This window comes from Capsicum annuum, chromosome 7 (assembly GCF_002878395.1).
Source record: "Capsicum annuum cultivar UCD-10X-F1 chromosome 7, UCD10Xv1.1, whole genome shotgun sequence".
In the NCBI taxonomy this organism is placed as follows: Eukaryota; Viridiplantae; Streptophyta; class Magnoliopsida; order Solanales; family Solanaceae; genus Capsicum; species Capsicum annuum.
Genome location: NC_061117.1, coordinates 218643384 through 218666985, shown reverse-complemented (window position 1 = coordinate 218666985; position 23602 = coordinate 218643384). Strand labels below are relative to the sequence as shown.

At 35.1% G+C, this 23602-nt stretch overlaps 3 protein-coding genes across 3 annotated transcripts; 2 read left to right on the top strand and 1 right to left on the bottom strand.

The window, feature by feature from the left end:
* The first annotated feature begins 9128 nt into the window (after positions 1-9128).
* LOC107877377 (F-box protein CPR1) lies at positions 9129-11484 on the top strand. The gene has a single exon (XM_016724031.2). It carries the CDS (start codon positions 9416-9418, stop codon positions 10352-10354), a length of 939 nt encoding a protein of 312 aa, XP_016579517.1. The 5' UTR covers positions 9129-9415; the 3' UTR covers positions 10355-11484.
* Positions 11485-11828: 344 nt separating this feature from the next.
* On the bottom strand, positions 11829-16611 carry LOC107878571 (50S ribosomal protein L13, chloroplastic). The gene is made up of 4 exons (XM_016725610.2): positions 16161-16611; positions 14780-14965; positions 13585-13755; positions 11829-12250 (listed from the first exon to the last, which is right to left on the bottom strand). Exons 1-4 carry the CDS (start codon positions 16392-16394, stop codon positions 12134-12136), a joined length of 708 nt encoding a protein of 235 aa, XP_016581096.1. The 5' UTR covers positions 16395-16611; the 3' UTR covers positions 11829-12133.
* A 1475-nt stretch (positions 16612-18086) lies between these two features.
* Positions 18087-23182, top strand: LOC107878570 (protein VTE6, chloroplastic). Its single transcript, XM_016725609.2, has 5 exons — positions 18087-18607; positions 19616-19869; positions 20445-20568; positions 22511-22615; positions 22702-23182. Exons 1-5 carry the CDS (start codon positions 18197-18199, stop codon positions 22786-22788), a joined length of 981 nt encoding a protein of 326 aa, XP_016581095.2. The 5' UTR covers positions 18087-18196; the 3' UTR covers positions 22789-23182.
* The last annotated feature ends 420 nt before the right edge of the window (positions 23183-23602 follow it).

The window sequence follows — 23602 nt, the reverse complement described above, 5'->3', positions numbered from 1 at the left end:
TATTTAGAGTAGTATATATATTTAACTAACGTATAGTTGTATACACGATTACATGTGTAATTGTTTATATGTGTATATGTTTTTTAAATTCTAATGTAGTATATACTATATATAGTGTATATATATTGTTTAACGTATTTAAAATGTATATAGGGGGCATATATAGTATACATTGGAGATTTTTTTTTTTTTTTGATCGAATTTTGGACCGATTTTGACCGGGTTGGACCGAATTAGATTTAGTGGGCCGGTCCCGATTTATTTTTTTAAAATTTACTGTTGGGCCCAGAATTGGACCGGCCCATTTAACCTAGCCCAAAATTGGACTGGCCCACAAATCGGCTAAATTTGACGGGCCGGTTTGAGGTTGACTCGGACCGGCCCAATTAACAGCCCTTTTACTATATTTAGATCAATTAAGTAACAATGGACTAGAACTGTTAATTAATAGTATGAGTTTGATGCTTTGGACCAATCCAGCCCAGCCAGTAATTGATTACAAGGTTCTTTAACCCGATTCAAGTAAATTCGCTGACACCTGAGACTTGAGCAACACATACAGTTTAATCTCATAAGTAAGATCTGGACAGGTAAAATTAGTAGCCCAGGAGAAAATTGTTTTCCTCTGATCATTTTCCTTCAACCAAACAGGAAACCTTTCCCATGGGCTTATGTATGTTAATACGAGGAGCAAGAGTACTGGACCATATCGAAACTAATATCCAATGAAGAAATTGTTTCAAATCGATAGTATTACTTAAATTCATAATCCAAATAGAAAATGTTTAACATAAGTAAATATAGTTTATAAAGAAGGAAAACATAAGTCCATGAACTCATTCAACAACGAAGCTTTAATAACATCACTCATTATACCCCAAGTTTGTTAATGACTACTCATTTCTAGCTAATATTAGAAGGGTAGTCGTTTCAAAACTAGAAGAAGAAAACAAATAAGAATTAGGAGAAACAAATATTACAAAACCTATTCCAATATGAATTAGGAAAGAAAAAAAAAATTACAAAACCTATTCCAATAATGTGAATTAGGAAAAAACAAATTTACAAAATCTATTCTAATATAAATTAGGAAAATCAAATTTTACAAAACCAAACCCTATGTGCATTAGGATTATAAAACAAATTCTCATATATGAATTAGAGGAAGCAAGTGTTGAGTTCGAAATCGAGAGCGCGTCACTCGGAAGCTTATAGTTTACAAATTATAAAGGCGATTATTTAGATGATTTGACCAATTTGTCTATATATAAAAATTAATATTTAAAAATATATAAAACTATTGGCAGAAAATCTCTCCTAAATAAGACTGTTATTATTGTATAAGAAGGGTGTCTTGAAAGAGATTTGCTGAAAAAGTTTTATATTTTTCTGAAAAAAAGTAAAAGTAATTATATTATTAATGTTGTGAAATATAAATTAAGAATAACTAGAATAAATAGAGAGAAGAGAGGAGACTTCTTTACTTCTCTTGAGGATGAGAGATCGTAAGATTGAGGATACAATGAACAAAAACCCTCTATTTATAGAAGAAAATACTCTTAGTTTCTCTCTAAAAGATAGATATTTCATATCCTAGTAGGTATCAACTAGATCTTGATAGATCTTATCTATATTCTTGATAGGCATTCACTATAATGTAAATAAATTCATAACACTCCCCCTTGAATGTCTAATTGATAGATAATGTGCCTCGTTAAAACCTTACTAGAAAAAATTTAGTAGGAAAAAAAATCTAGCGAAGGAAAAAAACTACACATCTCTAACAATACGCATATAGACTGCCTCATTAAAAACCTTACAAGGAAAATCCAGTGGGACAAAACTTCGTAAGGGAAAAAGAGTACAACGCGTATTAACTCCCCCTAATGAGAATATCCTTGAATTTTTGCATCTCGATCTTGTGCACCATCTTTTTGAAAGTTGTAATTGAAGGAGACTTGGTGAATTAATCAGCCACATTGTCGCTTGAACGAATCTGCTGCATGTTAATATCACCATTCTTTTGGAGATCGTGTGTATAGAAAAGTTTTGACGAAATATGCTTCATTCTATCTCCTTTTAGGAATCCTCCATTAAGTTGTGCTATGCATGTTACATTATTTTCATACAAAATTGTGGGTTCATTGTCACATTTCACACCATATTTTCTCGAATGAGATGTATCATGGATCTCAACCATACTCATTCTCGGCTTGCTTCATGAATAGTTATTATCTCAGCATGGTTTAATGAAGTGACTATGATAGATACTTTATATATCTCCAAGATATGACAGTACCACCACATATGAACACATAGCCTTGATAACAAATTCATCGAAAAGGCTATAGGCCTTGTAGTATTTGCAAGATACATGAGTACACCAATTGCACTAAGATATGGTACTTCATAACCAATTCAAATTGGTATATTTCTTATTTCAGCAAATCATCTATTGCTTTTGAAAACTCTCCAAGAGTTTCAATAATTTTTAAGCTATAAGCTTATACAATATAAGGATTATAAATAAGTTTTCCAAAACAATTAAACTCTTCAAACGTTTTGTATCCTTAAAAAGTTTCCATGTAAATTTTGTCAAGTGACAATATTCAACATTACATGAGTGACATCTTCAAGTGTCTGGACTGCAAATCAAATAAGTTTTATGCTTATCAAGATGCATCCTTTCATATCACTTGATAAATGTTTCTATGTCAGCATGCTTAAATAAACATAGAATTTAGATCCTCGTAATCTTTTATAATATTGCATCAATATTGTATCAAAGAAATTATCGATGATATATCATTTGGTATCGATTCACAATATGACGTAACATTTTGTGACCTCATCACTCCATTAGTACCAGGTACCTGAACCTCTCATAAGGTTCCAGAAATGTTGTGTTGTAGGCTCTTCAAGAGCACATTGTCTTCTTATTAAGATTATTGTTTTGCGAAAAAATTTTGACTTTTGAAAGAGAGTCGCCACTTAATTTTGAAAAGGAATTAAGAAACATTTAGAGACTTACTTCAAACGATTCAAAACAGAAAAATCGTTTAAGTTAAGAGATTCTGAGTAAGCGGTTCTTATTAACATTTTAGGAAGGTGTTAGGCACCTAAAACGTCCGCTAACTTGCGGTTGTTCGGACTGTTTGAAAATCATCTTTGATTAACTTCTAAAAGATTAATTTGTTGAAAAGTAATTGGTTTTTAGAAAGGATTTGTGTAAAAAAATTTTAGGCGACTTAATAGGGATTTTAACTAAGTCTACACAAATTAAATAAACAAGTAAACACATAAACGGGGAAAGGGAGGAGAAAGTAAATGATTTAGGTCATTGGGCCCAAACCAACAAAACCTGTCCTAATCTAATTGGGCCTTTGAACCGTTTCACCTGTCCTAATCTAGTTTTCGAGCCCTTGGCTCGAGTCTCGCTTCACCTGTATTAAGTACAACTTTGGCTTCGAGGCCAAAATAAATAATTAAAGAAATACATAAATAAATACGACAACCATAAATAAATAACGACGACAAATGAATAAATAGAAATGAGACTTGGGTCTCGTCATCGCTTCAAGAATGAGACTTTAACCCATTTTCATTCTCTCAACTCCTTGCGTCCATATGCTATGTGATCGGCTTTCAAAGTTTTCTAGAGGATGGGCCTCAATGGCCCATTATGTAATGCAAGAGAAAAGAGCCCAATTGGACTCCCAAGCGGGTTCATGCAAAGAAAGAGATGAAGAAATTAATACTCATTTCATATTTGCAACCAACACGCAGAATATAAAAATGATTCAAGAATTTAGAGAGAAGCATGTATCGATCAAAGAATTCTATATTAATAGAAGGTGAATTAATAGAGATTCAAAGTTGGCACTCCGAATACATGATTTGAAATTTGCTCCAAATACAACTCATTCTAGCAAACTAAATGGTAATATCTATCCAAGAAAGTTCCGAACATTGTATTTCGAAATATGTGCATTGTTTAGAGTAATTTCTAAAAAAACACCCAATTCGTTTGATCCATGGGAGTATTAGATTAATTCATCAAGTCTAATTATTTATCCCGAAAGCATATGCGTCATTATGAAGAACTCAAACCCAATAGAAAAACAAGACAAAACAACTAAAGAATATTGTCACAGAACACAACTATAATTGGACCAACAACTAAAATTAGAAGGCTCTTGTAATATATAAAAATTCATTACCTACCTAGTGATTCAACTTCCCATCCTAACCTATTTGAGGGGAGAAAACGACTGGTAGTGAATAAATAAAGGAGGGGAGAAAGAACAATCTGGATACTAACAACAAATTAAATAAAATTCTTTTAAAGTGTCAAAACGATCAAAAGAAAGAGAGTCTTTAAATGATTTCAAACATGGAGCCAAATATACTTATATATATATATATATTCGAAGAGTTAACAAACCAACAAAATTGCAACAATGCAATCAACTAAAGAGGGTTAATGAACATCATATGTGTGTAAAGGACAATATGAAAACGTCCAATCCACGAGCTGAGATATGCAAAAATATCCAATGACATGCCAAAGGAAATCACAATACACGATGAATGTAACAATATACTATGACAAACCAAAAGACGCAACAATACACGATCACCATACACAATAACAAGCTGGAAGATGATTTAAAATAACTTAACAAAAGTCATATTACCAACATTATAGACACAACAAAAGTCATATTACCAACATTATAGACACAACAACAGCCAGCATATTGATTCAAACAAAACCTATGAGCCTAAGGTCGTCTACAGCGATCAGTTCCCAACAAACAGAATTGGAATTACGAAGAAGAAAATGATAGCAAAATAAAATAAAATTAAAAGGAAGGTGTATTTACCTCTTTTGGGATAGCAAAACAGGACGACGAGCTATCAGAAAAATCGTCGCTATCAGAGACTCGCGACATCGACCACCCATAGAACGTCTTTTTGCTTTTTCCTCTTAAAGATTTTGAAGCCCCTTAGGCTTTCGATTAAAATTTCCCTAGAAAAATCTTTTCTTTTGAACCAAGATCCAATTCTCGAACTCAAAAACCTCAGAAATTTTTCTCGAACAACCCCTTCAAACCCCTCTCAGATTTTGGACTCCCGTATTTCTATGAAATTTTTTGAGACCCCCATCTCTAACCCTCAGCTAAAAAAAATCCTTAATTTTCAAACCCTCCGAGCTTCCACCTCCACCCAGAAAGAGAAGAAAAACCTCAAAATTCTCCAAACCAAAGTTCTCCCTCCTGAGAGAAAACTCTAGAATTTTCTAAACCAAAATTCTGAACCCTTCCTAAAAGAGGGAAAAGGAACCCAAAAATTTCTACCAAGGAACCCTAACCTCCCCTTGAAGAAGAGAAAGAAGACCCAGAATTTCCCACCACTGAATAGTGACTCCATGAGGTCTTTATATAGAAGATAGAATTGGGTATTTTAGAGATTTTCGAAATAGGACATTTTGAATTTAAAACCAAAAAGATCCTCCGGCTCACCAATCGTATTTTGAAATTGAGAAAATTTAGGGGAATGGATTTTCTTCAACCAATGGAAAAGGGGCATATACGTACCTTTATGGTATAATCCTAACAACCGAGAACGGATTCTTGACAGCTAGGTTTTTTTGGAACGTTGAGGGCTATCACCTAGCCTCTTTCTAGAAGATTCTTGGGCAGGATTTTTGCTGAAACTATTGTTGTTATCGTAACCTTGGGCTGTTTCATGATGAACTCGGATCAGTTCGGGCATGGGTAGCCGGATTTTGGGTTAGGATTATCGGATTCGGGTCAAAGATGGGTTGGGGGTATTGAGATTGCTGGTGTTATCGTGGATTATTGTTGTCCACTGTTTGGGTGCTGCTATTGAAGAATAAGGAGATAAGAGGGCCGGGTCAGTGTGAATCATTGGGCTGGCTGTTGTTTTGTTGCTGAAGAGAATTGGGCCCGGGGCGGTTGGGTTTTGAAAATGGGTTTAAAATTGGGATTGGGGTTAATTAGGTTATGGGAATTGGGGATTAGACCAATTCATTTAAGTTTTGGCCAAATTGAAAATCAATTTGGCCAATTGCATTGCTATTGGGGCCAATTTGATTTCAATTATAGTCGAATATAATAGATGGACTAAATCAAATCAAAATTCTATACGAATTAACACATTGTTTAATCCTGAGCTTTTTGATTTGATAAAATTAAACAAGTATTTCTCCAAATAGATTATTTGTAAGAATAAATTACATTTAAATCAAGATTTAATTATTTATATTTATTTTCTAAATAATCCTTGATTTAAAGTCCAATTTTGATGAAAATGTTCATTTAAATGACATCATTTATACAATCCCGTATATTCAAATATAAAAATATATAATTATCACTTAAATGATAAATTTAACCCAAATGCATATTTTAAAATGCGTTTATTTGAAAAAAATAATTGTTGTGATTTTATTTGAAAATCGAAGAAACCCGAGATTAAACGTAGTTGTGGAGAGCAAAAATTAGGTGTCAACAACTATTTGCTCCTTATCCTTTTCAAGGATTATTTTATGTGGAATCGATTGGTCTACCATGCTTCATGCATGCGTAGACTCTGTCCTTTAGAGACACAAAATAGGAACACTTACAGCTTAAATATGAGATGTTTTCGGCATTTAACTTGAATTATCTTTTGAATGAGGATCTGATGATAATTCCTAACATATTTTATAGCTGCTTATAATCTCCCCTTATGTTAGGAAAACTAATTCAGAACCAACCTTGAGGGGAATTAATCATAATTTATTGGTCTAATGCATACAAGTGCTATTGTATGCAACGTATCATATTTCAGACTAACACATGAAGTTTTGTTCTCATTAGCAATGATTTAGCTATTTATCGAAGGCAGTCAATGTCAAACCACCATCATCAAGATGAATTGTCTTGATTATACAATCTGAAAGTTATGTTTTTAACTCAATGTTATTGAGCAAGCAACTTTATGAATGTCAAACGCAGGTTGACAATGAATGTACATGTGATCATCTTATTGATGCATTTTTTCAATATATCACACGATAGGTGAACGGGCCCCTATTCACCCTTTATACTTTTTCAGATTTTAAGGGATCCAATCCCAAAATTAGTTGGTCCAACCAACATATCATGAGAACAAGTAACATTAAAAGTAATGAAAATCTTTTTTTTCTTCAATATATGTTCAATACTCAGTATGCACATCTTTGGGATGTCGCAATCGTTCATGTCAATTTATGAACTTTTATTCTAGCAAACTTCAAGTTTACCATGACATGTACTTTTTACTTTAGTAAATTTCAGATTTACTATTACATGAATAAATTTTTGAATTTACTACTTCATAAGTAGATTTCTAAATAACTCTTCTCAATTATTCTTCCTCATTCAGAGGTAAGTTGTGATACCATTACAATCAAGTGCACGTTTGCATTAATAAGCTTCTCATTCACCAGGAATGGAATATAATCGTGCCTTAAGCTTATCAAATTCTGATAGCTTATACCCTCTTTTAAGATATTGCTAATTCAAGAGCAAATAGAGGCATATATATGGTTGTAGAGAGATTTCTCTAACATATCTTATAATCATAATAAGCGTGTAAAAATATTATCACTTTTGATGATTATTATCATATTGTTCCTCCACGCTTATATCCGTGCATTCGATCACTTGTCTGCTTTCAGATATATTACGCACTGCTACCTAATACACTTTAAGAATGAAGTAAGTTGTCATATTTCAGACTTATCATATATTGCTACCACATTCGCTTTATGAAATGGAGCATATTCAATGGATTGGATTTCATGACTTTTCACCAAATACTCATTATTTTGCCTTAGACATCATAATATCATCAGTATGGTACATTGAGATTCATACTTAACGTCTTATCCATATAAAAACGTCTTAGGCATAAATTGATGGGACTTAAACCCAATATCTTCATCATGATGCATCAGGACTCTATCCTGATGTCTTTTTGGTGTGATGATTATTCAATCCACCATATTATCCTCGATTAGTGACATAATAGTCCAGAATATAATAGTGCAGCTCAATTAGAAATAATTTAAACATGATAAAAAAAAATCTTGGAGAGTACGTATGTACTCGTTACCTGGTGCAAAAGCACTATGAAGAAACTTGAAAATTGATTATGAAAGCTGCCAAAGTATTGTAAACAAACTTTCAAAATCAACTAGAACTAATGTGATGGCAGCATATTATTAGTATTTTATTCTTGTGAGTGGGCAATTCATCTTACCATTTATTAATTGCATATCTTACCTTAATTTTGTGTTTTACTTCTTTGGAGCACGCAGTGGAGAGAAAGCATCCAGCGGTTAGTGATTAATTTCTCAGTTATTAGAGACTCGTTCTGATAATATGTTAATAAATAGAGAGAAGAGAGGTGGATTCTTTATTCTCTTGAGGGATGAGAGATCGTAAGATTGAGAATACAATAAACAAACCCCCTCTATTTATAGAAGAAAATACTCCTAGTTTCTCTCTAAAAATAGATATTTCATATCCTATTACGTATCAACTAGATCTTGATAGATCTTATCTATATTCTTGATAGACATTCACTATAGTGTAAATACATTCATAACGATTAATTTTATTTTAAAAGTAAAACAAGTTAAAAAATCAAAATAGAAACCCTTAATTTTATTTTAAAAGTAAAACAAGTTAAAAAAATCAAAACAGAAACCCTAATAGAAAATACGAAGAAACAGGAAAAAAGTTTTACTATAGAAATACCTAATATGTACTTGAGGAACCCATGCAGGGGCAGATCTATTAAGAACGGTGAGGGTCTCACGCCATCTGCAAACTTCAACGGAAGCTCTCTCTATATATACATACATATATATATATATATACGGATATAGTCAAATAATTAACATGTCACCCATAAGAATGAAGAATTGTTTGATCGGAGTGGTAGAGCATCACATTTGCTGCCCCAAGGTGTTGGCAGCCCTTTTTTTATATATGTATTAATAGTAATTATATTGATTTTTTTTTTTTCAAATATTAATAGTTAATATTTATATTAGAAAGTGCATAATTTTATTCTCTCTCCTCAAATTAAAAAAAAAAAAACTATTGAATATTGCTCTCTGCTTTTTTGGTCTTTGCTGCTGCTACCCGGATTTGTTGACATCGTCGGCAAAGGTCACGGTCGCAGCCTCACCGGCCACCTCTCTCCGGATCCATTGTTAAGTTTATTTGACACCAGGAGAGTCCAAATCCTGGATCTGCCTCTGAACCCATGGGAGAAAACGCTAAACTTTTGAAATCACTACTTCGTTTTGACTGTTTTTCCATTGGAAAGACGAAGAAGAAGATGATGTTTCCAGATGTTAAAAGCACTGGAAATCTACTTGCCAGAGAAAATAATAGTGGAAATTCTCATCAGGTTACCTGTCCAATCTCTTCTTCGATTCAAATGTATTTCGAAATCTTGTAACACGTTGATCTCCCATCCAAAATTTAAGGAGAAACATTACCATCATGCCAAGAACAATAAAAAAATTCTTATCGCTCAAATGCACCCTGGTACTCGTACGACTTCATATTATTCTTCTTCTTTTTCTTCGTCATTACAAAAGCTGGCAAAACAGCCTACTGACTACACAGTATTATGCTGTTATGATGGCTTGGTTCTTCTTTGGCATTACAATGATCATTTACTGTGGAACCCATCCACAAATGAATTAGTACAACTTCCTAATCATGAATTTCCAGACGCAAGCAGTACCACTTATGGATTGAGATATGACTCGACTAGTGATGACTATAAGATTCTTATGCTTCACAACCGTAGCTTTAGTTGCAGACCACTCAACAAAATTCTTGCACTAAAATGTGGTTCTTCGAGGATTATTTACAACCATCCTCATGGATTTCGCCATAGGATGGGCCCTGAGGACGGTGAATTTCATTGGCTCTGTGTGAATGATTTATCCAAGTATTTTATGATTTCGTTTAATATATCAAATGAGGTGTATGGAGAGATATCGTTGCCGGAGGGAATTTGCAGTATTTCCTATAGGGTGGAGGTAACATGTGGTGTTTCAGTATTAGAAGGAATGCTTTGTGCTTATTGTACTTGCCCAGGAGATACTGAGGAGGGCACTTTTAAGTTATGGGTAATGAAAGAGTATGGTGTCAAAGAATCTTGGACTAAATTATTCACTATACGGGACACCCATTTAGTATTCACCATACCGAAATATATGTTTGCCGATGGTGAAGTGCTACTCTTCTACAGAAAGGGTTTATATAATAATGGGTGACATCCAAAGGGCCATTTGAATTGTTGCCTGCAGGTCGTTTCTACATTGGAGGATTCGTTTATACGGAAAGTTTGATCTCTCCGAAATTACTTATTTAGTATTTTGTTTAGATTTGATCAAGTCTTGGAGTTCGTCCGTAGTGGTAGTTAAGAGTGCTTTTGTTTAGTGGTAGTTAGGAGTGTTTTTAATTGTATCTACGCCTGTAGTTGCTTGTTCGTGGTGTTATGGTGATGTCTTTGATTTTGAATAGATAGTTTATAGAATTACGTACCTTGTGGGTGTCTTGTTTTCTTTATTATCTAGCAGTGTGTATCCCATTTTTGTTGTGTGTTTTTATGTCTTTCATTTGTTCGTTTGAACGTACTGTTATCTGTCCTGAGTTGGGGGTCTATCGAAAACAGTCTCCCTTGAGCCGGGGGTCTATCAGAAATAGCCTCTCTACTTCATATGAGGTAGTGGTATGAACTATGTATACTTTACCCTCCCCAGACCTCACTTTGTGGGAATAAACTGGGTATGTTGTTGTTTTTTATTAACTTGCCAGTTATGGTTTCAAAATGTGTTTGCCAACGCTGTTGGTTTTGCTTCTATCAAAATGTGTTTGCCAATATTAATGTTGTTATATTTCGTCCTATATTAATCAACAACACCAATAACTTGCATGTGGAATTGGGAACTTTTTGAAAGTTCTGATATGCCAACCTGGAAAAACACTCATGTCATTGACACAAGTTGGAGAATTTCTACTGTCAATCCAACTTAGTTGCTGCGCGCGCGCTAGCAGGAGTAAACCAGAGGACTTATGGCATTGGGAACTTCTAGAAAATCCTGAGACGTTGCATCTAAATAGCGTTTCTTTGGTTTTGTTCTTGGCACATTCTTACGAGATGGGCCGAATATGAACTTGAAGCTATTGCACTCACCCAGATGAAAAGGCTCATCACATTTTGAATCAGCTCCTCTTTGATGCACAAATCTTAACCATTGATATCCTAAACACCCTGCTGTTAAAAATGTATATTTGTACCAAATATGAGTTGTGTGTGACTCTGAAGAGTAGAGGAACAGCCTAAATCTAAATAAGAGTTGTGGATGCAGAGTACAACATTAATTTAAAAACCTAAATGCAGCTCTATCTCCTCTATCCTCCACATTCTACTCCTTTTCTTCACATATACTCTCTCCGCTTCTAAATAGTTGTCACCATTTTTGCTTGCACTCCCCGTTAAGAAAACAAGTAATTATGCTTTAGTTTTGTAAAATGATGAGGAATATCTATTTTGAGTAAGGGCGACAACTAATTAGTAATGGAGACAGTAATGTCCATGCAACTCGACTATATCTGACCATCTAGCAAGAGATTTTGGATTATGTAAATAACTTGAGGAAAGAAAAGAAAAATTGAGGCTATTGCACCATCTTCTTCATCTATGAAATTAAGTGATGATGAAGATAAAATTGAGGCTAGGCCTTCTGGACTGAACCGGCCTGTATTAACTACAAATGGAGTTCAAATATTGTGAATTTCGCATACTAAACTGAAACCTGAAGATGAATACTCATTTGCTTAACAAACCTACACAGACAAGAGGGAGGCAAATTAACTTGTACTTAGATAGCCTCCCGAATAAAGCATTAAAAGTATATGGTGAATGACAGGAGCAGAAATGGTGTTAAATGGTGAAGTTTATGCCCGTTAAACCAAAAAAAAAAAGGCTGGAAATTGGAAATGAGAAGCTGCAGGCTGATCTCTCCATGACATTTCATGTTAACTGGAGTTCACCGTTGCATCTGTATCCTCTTGTCTCGTATAGGCAACTCGATTGGTTTCTGCGCTTCATGAGGATGGTCTGGACCCTCATACACTTTAAGATGGTTAAATAATTGTCTACCAAGCTGCACAAACAGAAAAGTGAACAACAACAACAACATATTTAGTGTTGCGTAGCGGAAAAGAAGAGAAAATGAGAAAAGAGTGTATATGTCATCTCTTGTTTGGAACAACAACATATTTAGTGTAATCCCACACGTGGGGTCTAGGGAGGGAGGGTTAGTAAACCAGAAGAAAATTGTTTTCCTCTCATCATTTTCCTTCCTACTCTCTCTTGTCAAGCCTTTACAACAAATAGCAGTTGTTTGTAATCTCATGGAGCTGCGTAAGTTAATACAAGGATGGGCAAAAGTGGACCATATTGTTACTAAGATCCAGCAAAGAAATTCATCGCTTGGGTGCAGGTGTCCAATACGGGTGCAGATCTAGAAGTCAGATCCTTCATTATCTAAATTTTAAGATTCGGTATGGATCCAAGTACAGATACGGGTGGGGGAGATTCGGCTAAAATAATTCAAATATCTAAAAATAGTGTTGTATGTCTAAATTATGAGAGTTACGTCGAAAACTTACAAGGTATTCCTAGGAGAAATGTTGATCAAGAGGAAAATCTCAGATTGAGATATTAACATAGAAATTTTTGTATACAAGGTATTCCATTTTCTCCAAGTTCAACTTAGCTTTTGTTTTAATTGCAAAAACCATTGTATCTATCCAGAATTTCCGTCGATTTTGGTTAAAGTACCCAACAACAAATGACCACATCCAGTATAGATCCCACACCTAATGTCGTGTCGAGATAGGATGCAGTACTGGAAGTGAAGAGTCTAAGCAACTTAGATGCACAGAACAATCCTGATGCATAAGAACACGAGCTTGCAAGATACCTTTTTTCCTATACATACAAGAAAACCTAAAGTATGCACAATTGAAATAACATCAAAGGTAAAACATCTACTAACTCATTTTGTACCAGCGATTAGCAAACCTCTGTTCATAGACTTACAACTCATTTATGGTCCTTAATAATTGGGAGACAGAATACTGGAGGAGACGTAGTTACTCTACAGGAGTTCCAAAATCTGATTCTTCTAGTCCAACATGATATGTATATATTGCCTCTTATATTTCCTCGCCTTAAATTTTTCTTTTGAGAAAGTTAAAAGTTTTATTCTTCAGCGATAAGGGAGTGCCGACAACCTTCAGAAAAATTACAAGGGAAAGTAATAATACTTACAAAGTGCCTAACAAGTCTACTAACTGTTCTACTTCATCTATACCCTCTTCTTTACACCAAAAATACACTTTAATTAATGTAACTACGTAAGAAAGAAACCTGCATACAGGTTGTCGTATGAATAGAATCTCCACAAACATAAATGCAGAATAGCAGACTTACCCTCCCTTTTGGGAGCATGCCGCGGACAGCATGCTCAATAATTCTTTCTGGAATTCTTTGTTGAAGTTGATCAAAAGTTTCTACTTTCATCCCACCGGGTCTCCCTGAGTGCCTCCTGTAAAGCTTTTGGGTCCTCTTCTTCCCAGATACAGCAACCTTCTCAGCATTAACCTTTAGATGTACAATTACAAAGAACAATCCTCAGACAATAAACCAAATGTGTGATAAGTTTACCATTGAAATCACCAAGGCAATGATGAAAAGACACAGAGAAAAAGCAAATATTAAAATATACTGCTTAGTTGACATTGGGAAGTCGACATTAAAAGTGTCTTCACTCGAAGTCCATCTCAGCAAAGAGATAAATTGAGGGAATGGACCAGAAATGAGCATCACCAAAATTCTTACGTACAAAAAGATCTCGACATAGTTGAACATAAAATATGCATAATGAAAACTCATGTTCTTAATCAACACTATTCAGCTAGGAGCAAATGAGAAAGGATAAGGAGACGCGGTGGACTCGAAATAGAAATCACATTCCTTTCTTATGAAACTTATAGATGCAGGGAACTGCGTAATTGTCGTTACAAAAACTTGTGGCGCATATCAAAATCAATTTCATACTGATATAATGATCGAACTGTTTGGAAATCATAAGTTTTTTTATAATCAGAAGTCCCCTAAGGGACCTGTTACCGTTTTCAAAAACATGCCTCTGAAGGGATGAAATCTTAAAGTTTGCTTGGATAGAAAATTAGAAGAGCACAAAAGTGGTGCAAAATTTCCCAAATGAAACGTATATAAATTCAAATTTTAAACTGACATAGTCTACATAAGCTCGGGGAACTAGAAGAGAATGAACATTTCCACCTCGACAAATATGAAAAAGGAAATAACATTGCAAAATGTAAATACCTTCCGGTGATGCACGTACTAGCATAAAGTTATGGTGGAGTAGCCACTTATCATGATAATGTAAAGGGAAATGATTCAATTCCAACGTCATAGTTTCATGGCCTTTTACCTACTATCAAAGTCTTTTAAGACTACATGTAATATAATCTTTTTTTTTCTTTGAAGTGATGCCTGTCTGATATTCTTTTAAGAATCATGAGGCCATAATAGAACCTGAAAGTGTGAAGCACTAATCAGAATGCAGAGAAATGAACAAGCATTTAGCACAGGAACATACCACTATTACAAATGCACCCATGTCCACACTTGGAGTGTATGTTGCCAGATCCTTCCCTCTGATATGTATCGCTATAGTTGATGCCAATCTTCCAAGAATTTTATCGGTGGCATCAACAATGTACCAAGTTTTGTCTGTGTTCACATGGTCTGCAGCCTTGGGATACCATGTTTTATTCCAAATGTCCTGGAGGCAGAAAGAAGAAACCATTACTTGCAATACCGTAATCATCTGAATCACATGTACAGCATTCCCATTCTTGCTTCAGCAATGCAGTGACATCCATTAGATAAAAACTCTTCTATTCATACTCGTTAAGATCAAAAGATATGTAGAATCACCAAACTATAATAACCCAAAAAGTTGGTCCTTTGTTAAGTTTTACTGTTCAAAAGATTTCCCAGAGCCTCCCCCTCTCCTTCTTCTTTTTTTCATTTAATGCTGCCAGAGCTGTTAAGCGCCACAAGTTGGTGATTATTGCTATACACTAGTTTGATTATGGCCCTTGTCATCTTGTATTTCAGGTATCAAAAGAACCTTTGAGGTACTGTACATACGTAGTCGGGATTAAAGAAGAAATGCACAGCAGATTTTGTGGTAGTCTGTATTCTGCAGCTTACCACGTCGAGTTATATATTGTGGACGAGATAACAAAAAAACTCCACGGTGAAAATAAAAAACACTCAAAGATGACAATGTTGAGGTTCTGGCGCAACAGGTAAATGTGTCTCTAAAATAACTAACTGGAAGTTTAGCTCAATTCTTGATTCTCAATGATTGGGGTCGTTTTGTAGGAGGGATAAGGATAACAAATCCCAGGATTAATTTAGAAGAGGAGTTTATCCCATGTTTGGTTGGGATAACTAATTGCCGGATGAGTTATCCCAGAATTGTACTGTGTTTTTTACCCCCTCCTTGAGGGTGGGATAACTAATCACGGAATAGCTAATCCCGGGATAACTTGTTTTCCAACCAAACGAAGCATGGTATTTGTCCCAACAACCTAAGTTTTCAACTCTCACCTATATTTTTCCGCTAAATCACAAACTTAGCAACAACTTGCTCAAAACAAATCAAGCAAAGTCCAACTAAACACCAAATTAAGACGAAAGTCGAAGTCTTTTACACGTTTAGTGTCGAAAACTAAATACAGAAGAGGAAAGGGTGGTCTGTAAAATCCTCAATTTTCACAATAACCCCCCCAAAAAAAAAATCCATAGCAAAACTGACAAAATCAAATCAAATACTAAATGACAGCCCAGTACACTAAAGCTCCCTCTATGCATGGGAGTTCCTAGAAGGGCGGGCAGCATTATCATATGACAGCAACTTTACCAGTTAAATAACAAAAAGATAAAAGAAAAGAGTAGTAAACAATTACAGGGCCATTGAAATCAGATTCTTCAAACATCCATCGTTGTTCAAGAGGAATAAGATCTGCTGTCTTTTCTTGGCAACGAATTTGAGTAGCTCGATGTGTGTTGGCTACCACAATGGAAGGCTTAGAAACGAGGGAGAAACCCAAGAAAAGGGTCTTATTGTGTGAAGAAGAGAGAGATTTTGAAGGTGAATGTGAGGCAAATATTACAGAAGATGAAGCGCATTGTACAGCCATTCTTGCTTCTCAGGAAAATTGTAGCACTGTATAGTTAAGAGTGGATAAGAAAAAGAGGATAGCAGGTGAGGTGAGTTATTTTTTTTTTTTAGCCATAATAACTTAATTCAAACATTTGTGGTCTCTAATTTTAGATATGGCTTTTAAAGGTGTTTAAACTTATATATAAAATTAAATATTGAATAAGTTTAGCTAATATTTGTGGTCTCTAATTTTGGACATGATTTTTAAAAGCGTTTAAACTTATATAAAATTAAACAAATAGATATTTATGTTCGAGAAGCAAAGATTTTTTTATTTTTTTTTTGAATTTCTCAAGGTATCCCAGCCCGACAGGCTAAGCACTAATCCTCCACGGATTTGAACTCCATTTAAGGGTTTGCCATTAGTCAATTGGTTGTTGCATGCACAAGGTGGGAATCGAACCCCGACACTTGCTTAAGCCACTAGGCCAACCAAGCTTGGTTCAGAGAAGCAAAAATTTCATTGTAGTAGCAAAACAGTGAATTAATTTTAAAAATGACAACCTACGCTCCAATCAATGCCACTAAGCTATCTAATATCCTCAATTTAGGTGGTTCCAATTTAATATATATACATAAATATAGATTTTCTACCTTATATATACAATGGATTCGGATGCCTCTGACAACCACGTGGGTTCAGCCCTGTGTCTAATATCTGTTTCTCCAAGGCATAATATATAGACTGTTGGTGGTGTTATTCTGTTTTGTGTCTAATATCTCTTTCGTCACTGGCAACAATAATATCTGTTTTGTTCTCGAAGCTTTTGGATGTTGTTTGTAGTTTCTAATAGATTCTTGGTGGTGTTATTCGGTGCTAATTTTGTTTTTGTTATTATTGTTATTTGTTATTTTATGTTATTTTGTTATTATCTTTTATTTCCTATTCTTATATTATATTTTTTTCCTATATTATTTAATCTCGAACAAAGAGTCTATCAGAAACAGTCTCTTCATTTTTAACATGTTGGGTTTACAAATGACACACAAATTCTAAACTAAAAATTACACAAATCCATAACTTAAGTTTTACTTATTATAAAAAATCTCATCTCTCCAAACATATTACAAAAATTCTATTTTTCTCTAAAAATATATATGCATAGCTTTGCCCTGTTATCGGAGGCGGACCCACGTGGTATTCAGGGGGTTCAGCCGAACTCCTGGATAAAAAATTACGTTGTATATATAACATAGAAAATCTATATTTATGTATATATATTAATTTTGAACCACCTGAAAACAAGATTGTTGGATAGTTGAGTGGTTCTTCATTTTTGAAAATTTGTTTTGCACAACTGTTATAATAAATAATAAAAAAAAAGGACGCATGTACAGCTGCTATACCTTGAAATTATATTTTATTGACGTATTCACACATTTATATTTTTATTTTTTCAAACCCCCAGAAATAAATTTTTGGATCCGTCAATGCCTATTATGTATATAAATCGATTTTGTTATGTATATGTCGGCATTGTCATACTTGTTATGTATATGAATCGATCTTGTTATATATAAAGGTTTTTATGTATATGTCGGTCTTGTTATATATATATGAATCTCGAGAGAGAATAAAGTAATTAAAAAATAAGAGAATGTAAATAATTTTAATAAGGTTGAAATTTATGTTAATTTTCCGACTCTAAATCCAAAGGACCAGTGTGCAAATTACCCCAACAACAACCTTAGTGCCAGTAACCCACGGTTTATTGACACTCCCCAAATTCCGGAGTCTTAACTCGTACGTTTGAACCTCAAAAACCTTAATAATAAAAAATGGCACTTTCAAGTCTTTCATCACCAAGACTTCCATCACTACTTCTCCATTATCAAAAAGAACCAAACTTTCCATTTTTAACATCAAATCTCCAAACCCCATTTAACCAATTTCCAAAATTGTCAACTATAAACAACCCTAAACATCATCAGAAAATGTCAAGAACATCATCGTCATTAATCAAAGTACAAGCATCAGTTGTTGATAGAGTAATTGAATTGGTCCAATCTTCACCACCCACGTGGCAATCTGCTTTGTTGAGTAATTTAATTATTTTTACTTTGGGTTCTCCACTTTTGGTTACTGGTTTGTCGATTTCTGGTATTGGTGCTGCTTTCTTGCTTGGGAATCTTACATGGAGAGCTTTTGGTTCTTCTGGATTTCTTCTTGTTGCTATGTATTTTGTTATTGTAAGTAAAAAAATTGAACTTTTTTTGTGCTAGTATTAATTTGAGGATTGTACTTTATGCATTATGTTTTATCCCATTTAATTATCTGAGAGAACATGGGAAGAACTAGGAAGAATAATTTATGCTTATATACATTTCAGATCAATGCAAAAATTAAGCTAAAATATTCAATTTGTTTAGTTGATATAAGTAAAAGAAGAAACTGAAAAGAAGGAGAAATTGCATCCTATTGATAGATTAGTGGAACCGCGTAATCACACAAGAAAATTAACCGGTCTAGATTGGTAAATTAGGTCTTGAACCTATGTCACACCCCAAAAACTAGCTCAAAGAGAGCAGGATTGCCCAAGCTAGGAGTCTTGTCCTCGCCAATGTGGTATATTTCTCTGGAACCCCCCACCACGCCCAGACCCACTAAAGCGTGTGCGTCTATGGACCGGGTACTCCTCCAACCCCAAATTGATCTAGGTGCCACATTGGATGGCCCTAGCTTAGATACCATGTCAAAGAAATGGGTGTCGGGCCTAACTTAAACCCAAAAGCTAGCTTGGGAATGTGAAAGCTCCAGCCTGGGAAATGGTCTGGGCATGAGGGGGTTGTTGGAAGAGCAATATACAAATCGATGAGTATGAGATTCCTAGACTCCTTGTATGGTTTGGGCAATCCTCCTCACTCTCGAGCTAGCTTTTAGGTTGAGTTAGGCCCAAGAATCCATTTCTTAACATGTTATCAAAGCAAGCAAAGGTCCTGTCAATCACACTGCCACCCATTAAAATCTGCCCGTATGTGAGGGGACGTGTTAAGAATGTAATAAGATAATAAGTGCGTGTTTTCTCTAACAGCTTAATCTTGTAGATGAGATGGTCAGACTCTCCAACATAGATAACTTCTAGGATGTCTTTCAACTAGAAATAATGATGGATATTATTGGTATATTTTCTCCTTCTTAGGCTGATGATTCTGATTAAAGATGTTAGGAAACCTGGACTAATAAGTTAAACCAAACAGGGCACAGCTGCGACTAAGGTGAAAATGGCTCAGAAAGAGGCTCAAGGGGTTGCAGAGAAGAGAAAAGGAAGGAGAGGACCTGGAAGCGTGATAGGCTCCAGTGCAGCCGGTTGTGTTTGTGCATTTTTATCAATTAATGGTGTTGGTGGGGAGGCATTTACTCGCTTGTGGGAACTTGCATTTGTAGCCAGTTTCTGTACTAAGTTGAGCGACACTGTCTCCAGCGAGATAGGAAAGGCATATGGTAAAACTACGTGAGTACAGCCTCTTCAATCTCCGGCTAACTGTTAAGAATTTGATGAACTGGAAACAGCAGCCCTTTTTATATAAACTGGGAATTACATTCTTCAATTACAGCAACCCTTATTATATAAACTGGGTTGTCCTTTCAAAACTCAAGGAGCTGGTAAAGTGTCTTAATTTGCTAGAATTGCCAATCAATATACTTTTATACGTAATGGTGGTTCCCGGGCCAGGTTGCACACAGTTTTTTGTCTCTGCTAAGATGTGAACCTTTGTTCCAAGGTTGCACCCACTTCACTGACCACTAGGCCACACCATTGGATGCTAGAATTGTCTGTCAGTGTTGCAATTTTTATGTGATTTAGTTTTCATCTTAGGTATGTTATAATCTCTGTAACTAACACTTCAGTAGGCTGCTATTTGTAGTTCATGTCAATTTTCAATAGTACTAGCTAGAAAGTTATCTCCTTTGGAAGAGGATCATAAGAAACTCAGACCACTTTTTGCTTTTAACTGTTCAATACTGTCATTAGTAGGATGACTCTCTTTAAGAAATTTCTGCTGAGTACATGTACAACAATTGCAGGTATCTTGTCACCACGTTCAAGGTAGTGCCTCGGGGTACTGAAGGCGCTGTGAGTGCTGAGGGAACCTTTGCTGGGTTTCTTGCTTCAGTTCTTCTTGCTTCTTTTGGTTTTCTAACGGGTCAGGTATGCCTTCCATGAACCTTTCTAAGTTTTGAGAACTTTTTGCTTATGGTTTCGATTCTCTCTTATGTATTGGGAATTTGGGATAACCTGGAGATACTAGTCAATAATATGATGAAGGATATGGAAAGAAAAAATACATGTTGAATTTTTTTTACGTCAGGATGCTATTCTATGATTAACTTTCTAGTCCCAGGAGGTCTAAAATTGTCCAGATTGAGGCCAGAAAAGAATTTTAGGTGTTACGAAGTGCTTGAGAAAAGTTTGGGGACAAAAATATGAAGTGTCATAGAGAGTAGTTGTTATAGAATATTGTTATTGGTAGTTAGTTGTAGAATGAAGTGTTGGGCTAACAGTGGGCACTGTTTTGGCTGGATAAGCAGGTTTGATGTTTGAAAGGGACCTTTTGCCTATTGCTTGAGGTTGCGTGGAAGGATCACCTGTTTGCTGCACCAACATAAAATATATCCCTCTTATCACTTTTACTTGTCCAGTTTGGACTTTGCACGCCCCTTAAGAAGTAATGATTGAGTATTTACACAATCTTAATTGATGTTTAGCATTAGGTCTGGGGAATAAGTAATCAATGTTGAGGATAAAACATGGAAATTTATACGTTTCTTGATATGTTAAAAATGAGAAGTAAAAGTGAAGATGTATTTTTAGCATATGGAGAAGTAATAGTGGACGGGGAAAGTATTTGTGTGGTTGAAGTATTTTTTATACCCTCAATTAATGTGGATAGTCATGCGTATCAGTTCTGTCACTATTTTTGTTGTCAATATATCTCTTTTCGTAGTATTTTCATCAGAGCTTCTTTCACTTCTTCCACTGTATTTTTCATACCTGCTTTGAAATGTTTTTCTTGAGTTGAGGGTCTATCGGAAACAGCCTCTCTACCTCACAAAGTATGGGTAAAGTCTGCGTGAACTCTACTCTCCAGACCCCACTTGTGGGATCACACTAGGTTTGTTGTTGTTGTAGTTATGTCTATCAGTATCAAAATCTGCCCAAGATAGAAGGTTGTCAGTCTCATGTCACTCTATTTCTCCAAGTTACCAGTGATTTTGTAGTATTTTTAACTGTAAAATGTATCCTTTTGAAACCTCGTTGACTGAACTATAAAAGCATAAACTGAGCGGTTTTTATTGTTTTAGCGATCCTATTTTCTCTTTTCCCTTTTAGGATTTGTTTGAACATATGGAATTTTTCGCGTTATGATGTGTAGGCTGGAGTAATTATTATTTGTAGTGATCTTATGTTTCTTGGTAGCTCAAGTTTTGTGTTATGATAGTTTGGTGGGAGCTTATGTAGCGATTTTAAAAGAAGTACTTGCTTGCATGTAGTTTGTACTTTGCTATCATGTCCCCCCCTCAGACACTTAAAATATTTTAACTATAAAAATACTGTGATTTTGGTACTTCTTTAATGTGAACGCTAAATATACGTTTTGTTTCTGAGCAAAGAGGGCACTAACTATTTTTCTATCAGAATATACTAGGAATTTTCGGAAACATCCTTTCTACCTCCAAGAGGTAGGGGTAACGTCCGCGTACAATCTACCCTCCCCAGACCCCCCTTGTGGTACTCACTGGGTATATGTTGTTGTTGTTGTTGAATATACTTGGAAATGGGTTATTTGGCGGAAAAGTAAATCCTTCCGTTGTGTTACCTGATTGGCGGATGTTTTGGGCAATATTTAGGGCTGAGCAACCCAAGGCCGGGGAATTTCTATAGTGTTAGCCCATCTAGAGTATCTTTATTTGATTTTTGTTTTGGATCAGTTAGCTGTGGAAACATTCACTACATATATAGCTTTATCTTGCCTGTGTGGAGAGACAAATACCATACCGTTCATTTTACTATCTTCATTTTTTCGTTTATTGCTTTGATTCAACTTTGAGGAATACCTATTCCATATACTTATCGGAAAAGTTGTTTCCAGATTAGTATACCAGGGGCTGCAATATGTGTAATAGCCGCGCAGATAGCAAACTTTGGTGAAAGTCTAATAGGCGCTTCACTTCAAGAGAAAGAAGGATTTCGTTGGGTATGTAGTTTTCTGAGTAGAGGCCTTAATATTTACTCTGAGATGTTAAGTAACCCGCTCACGTTTTTTTGTCCCTTAATGTTCAGCTCAACAATGATGTTGTCAATGTCATCAACATATCCCTGGGAAGCATTTTGGCCGTCCTAATGCAGAAAATAATATTCCAGAGTTAGTCATACTTGCCGCGTGGATCTTGAATTGCCACCTTCCATTGCATACAGTGCAGAGCATATCATCGAGACACAAAAGAGATCAGTATCAGTACTTAGAGGTGGACAGTATCATTCGAGCCAGTAACGAAGACTTGTTAGAATATTCATGTTGTTGTTACAGTTGAGAAACAATTCTGATAAATCACTCCTCAAATTTACCAAATTATTCCAGTGGCAAATGTATTGTTTCCAACAGTACTGTGCACAGTTTTATATTTGGTTGCTCAAAATAGTTTATGTAAAGATCCAATTGTTAGCACTTGTAGATTACTAATTTGAATAGAATTAGTGTCATAGTTTCAGTACTGATGTAATCTTATTTATAGTAACAGTAACAAAGAAGCATATTTTTCTATTCTGTTTGATAATTATTTGCCCAGTATGACAAATCAAGATATGAGAACTAAGTAATTGTCTTTTACCTAAACGTCACTTACACTCAAATAGTTTGGGAATCCACATGTTTGTTCTTTGTTTGAAATTGAAGCAATTGTCTCTTTCAATCCATACATTTTGGAAGATTAAAAAAAGCAAAAGAGATCATGAAAAGATGTGTGATGATCTATTGCCAACGAGGGTAGCGAGTTGGTTGAGCGAGAAATCTCGGGGAGGGGTTCTAAGGTTTGAAACTATCTATATGCTTTCTTGGTCGAGCTCATTGCACGAGACTTGTCTAGTATGGTTTATTTCTTCCTATGTAATTTGCGAGCCTAAGGTTTGAAAACATCAATATGCTTTCCTGGTCAAGCTCATTGCACGAGACTTATCTAGTACT

Bases quoted from the DNA above. Each gene is read 5' to 3' on its own strand.
- LOC107877377 (XM_016724031.2), top strand. From the start codon at position 9,416: ATGTTAAAAGCACTGGAAATCTACTTGCCAGAGAAAATAATAGTGGAA.
- LOC107878571 (XM_016725610.2), bottom strand. From the start codon at position 16,394: ATGGCTGTACAATGCGCTTCATCTTCTGTAATATTTGCCTCACATTCA. The intron at 14,966-16,160 runs GTAATTGTTTAC...TTCTGCCTCCAG, and splicing joins AATCTGATTTCAATGGCCCT to GACATTTGGAATAAAACATG. The intron at 12,251-13,584 runs GTAAGTCTGCTA...CTGTTTGTGCAG, and splicing joins GCATGCTCCCAAAAGGGAGG to CTTGGTAGACAATTATTTAA.
- LOC107878570 (XM_016725609.2), top strand. From the start codon at position 18,197: ATGGCACTTTCAAGTCTTTCATCACCAAGACTTCCATCACTACTTCTC. The intron at 18,608-19,615 runs GTAAGTAAAAAA...TAAACCAAACAG, and splicing joins TTGCTATGTATTTTGTTATT to GGCACAGCTGCGACTAAGGT. The intron at 22,616-22,701 runs GTATGTAGTTTT...CTTAATGTTCAG, and splicing joins AGAAAGAAGGATTTCGTTGG to CTCAACAATGATGTTGTCAA.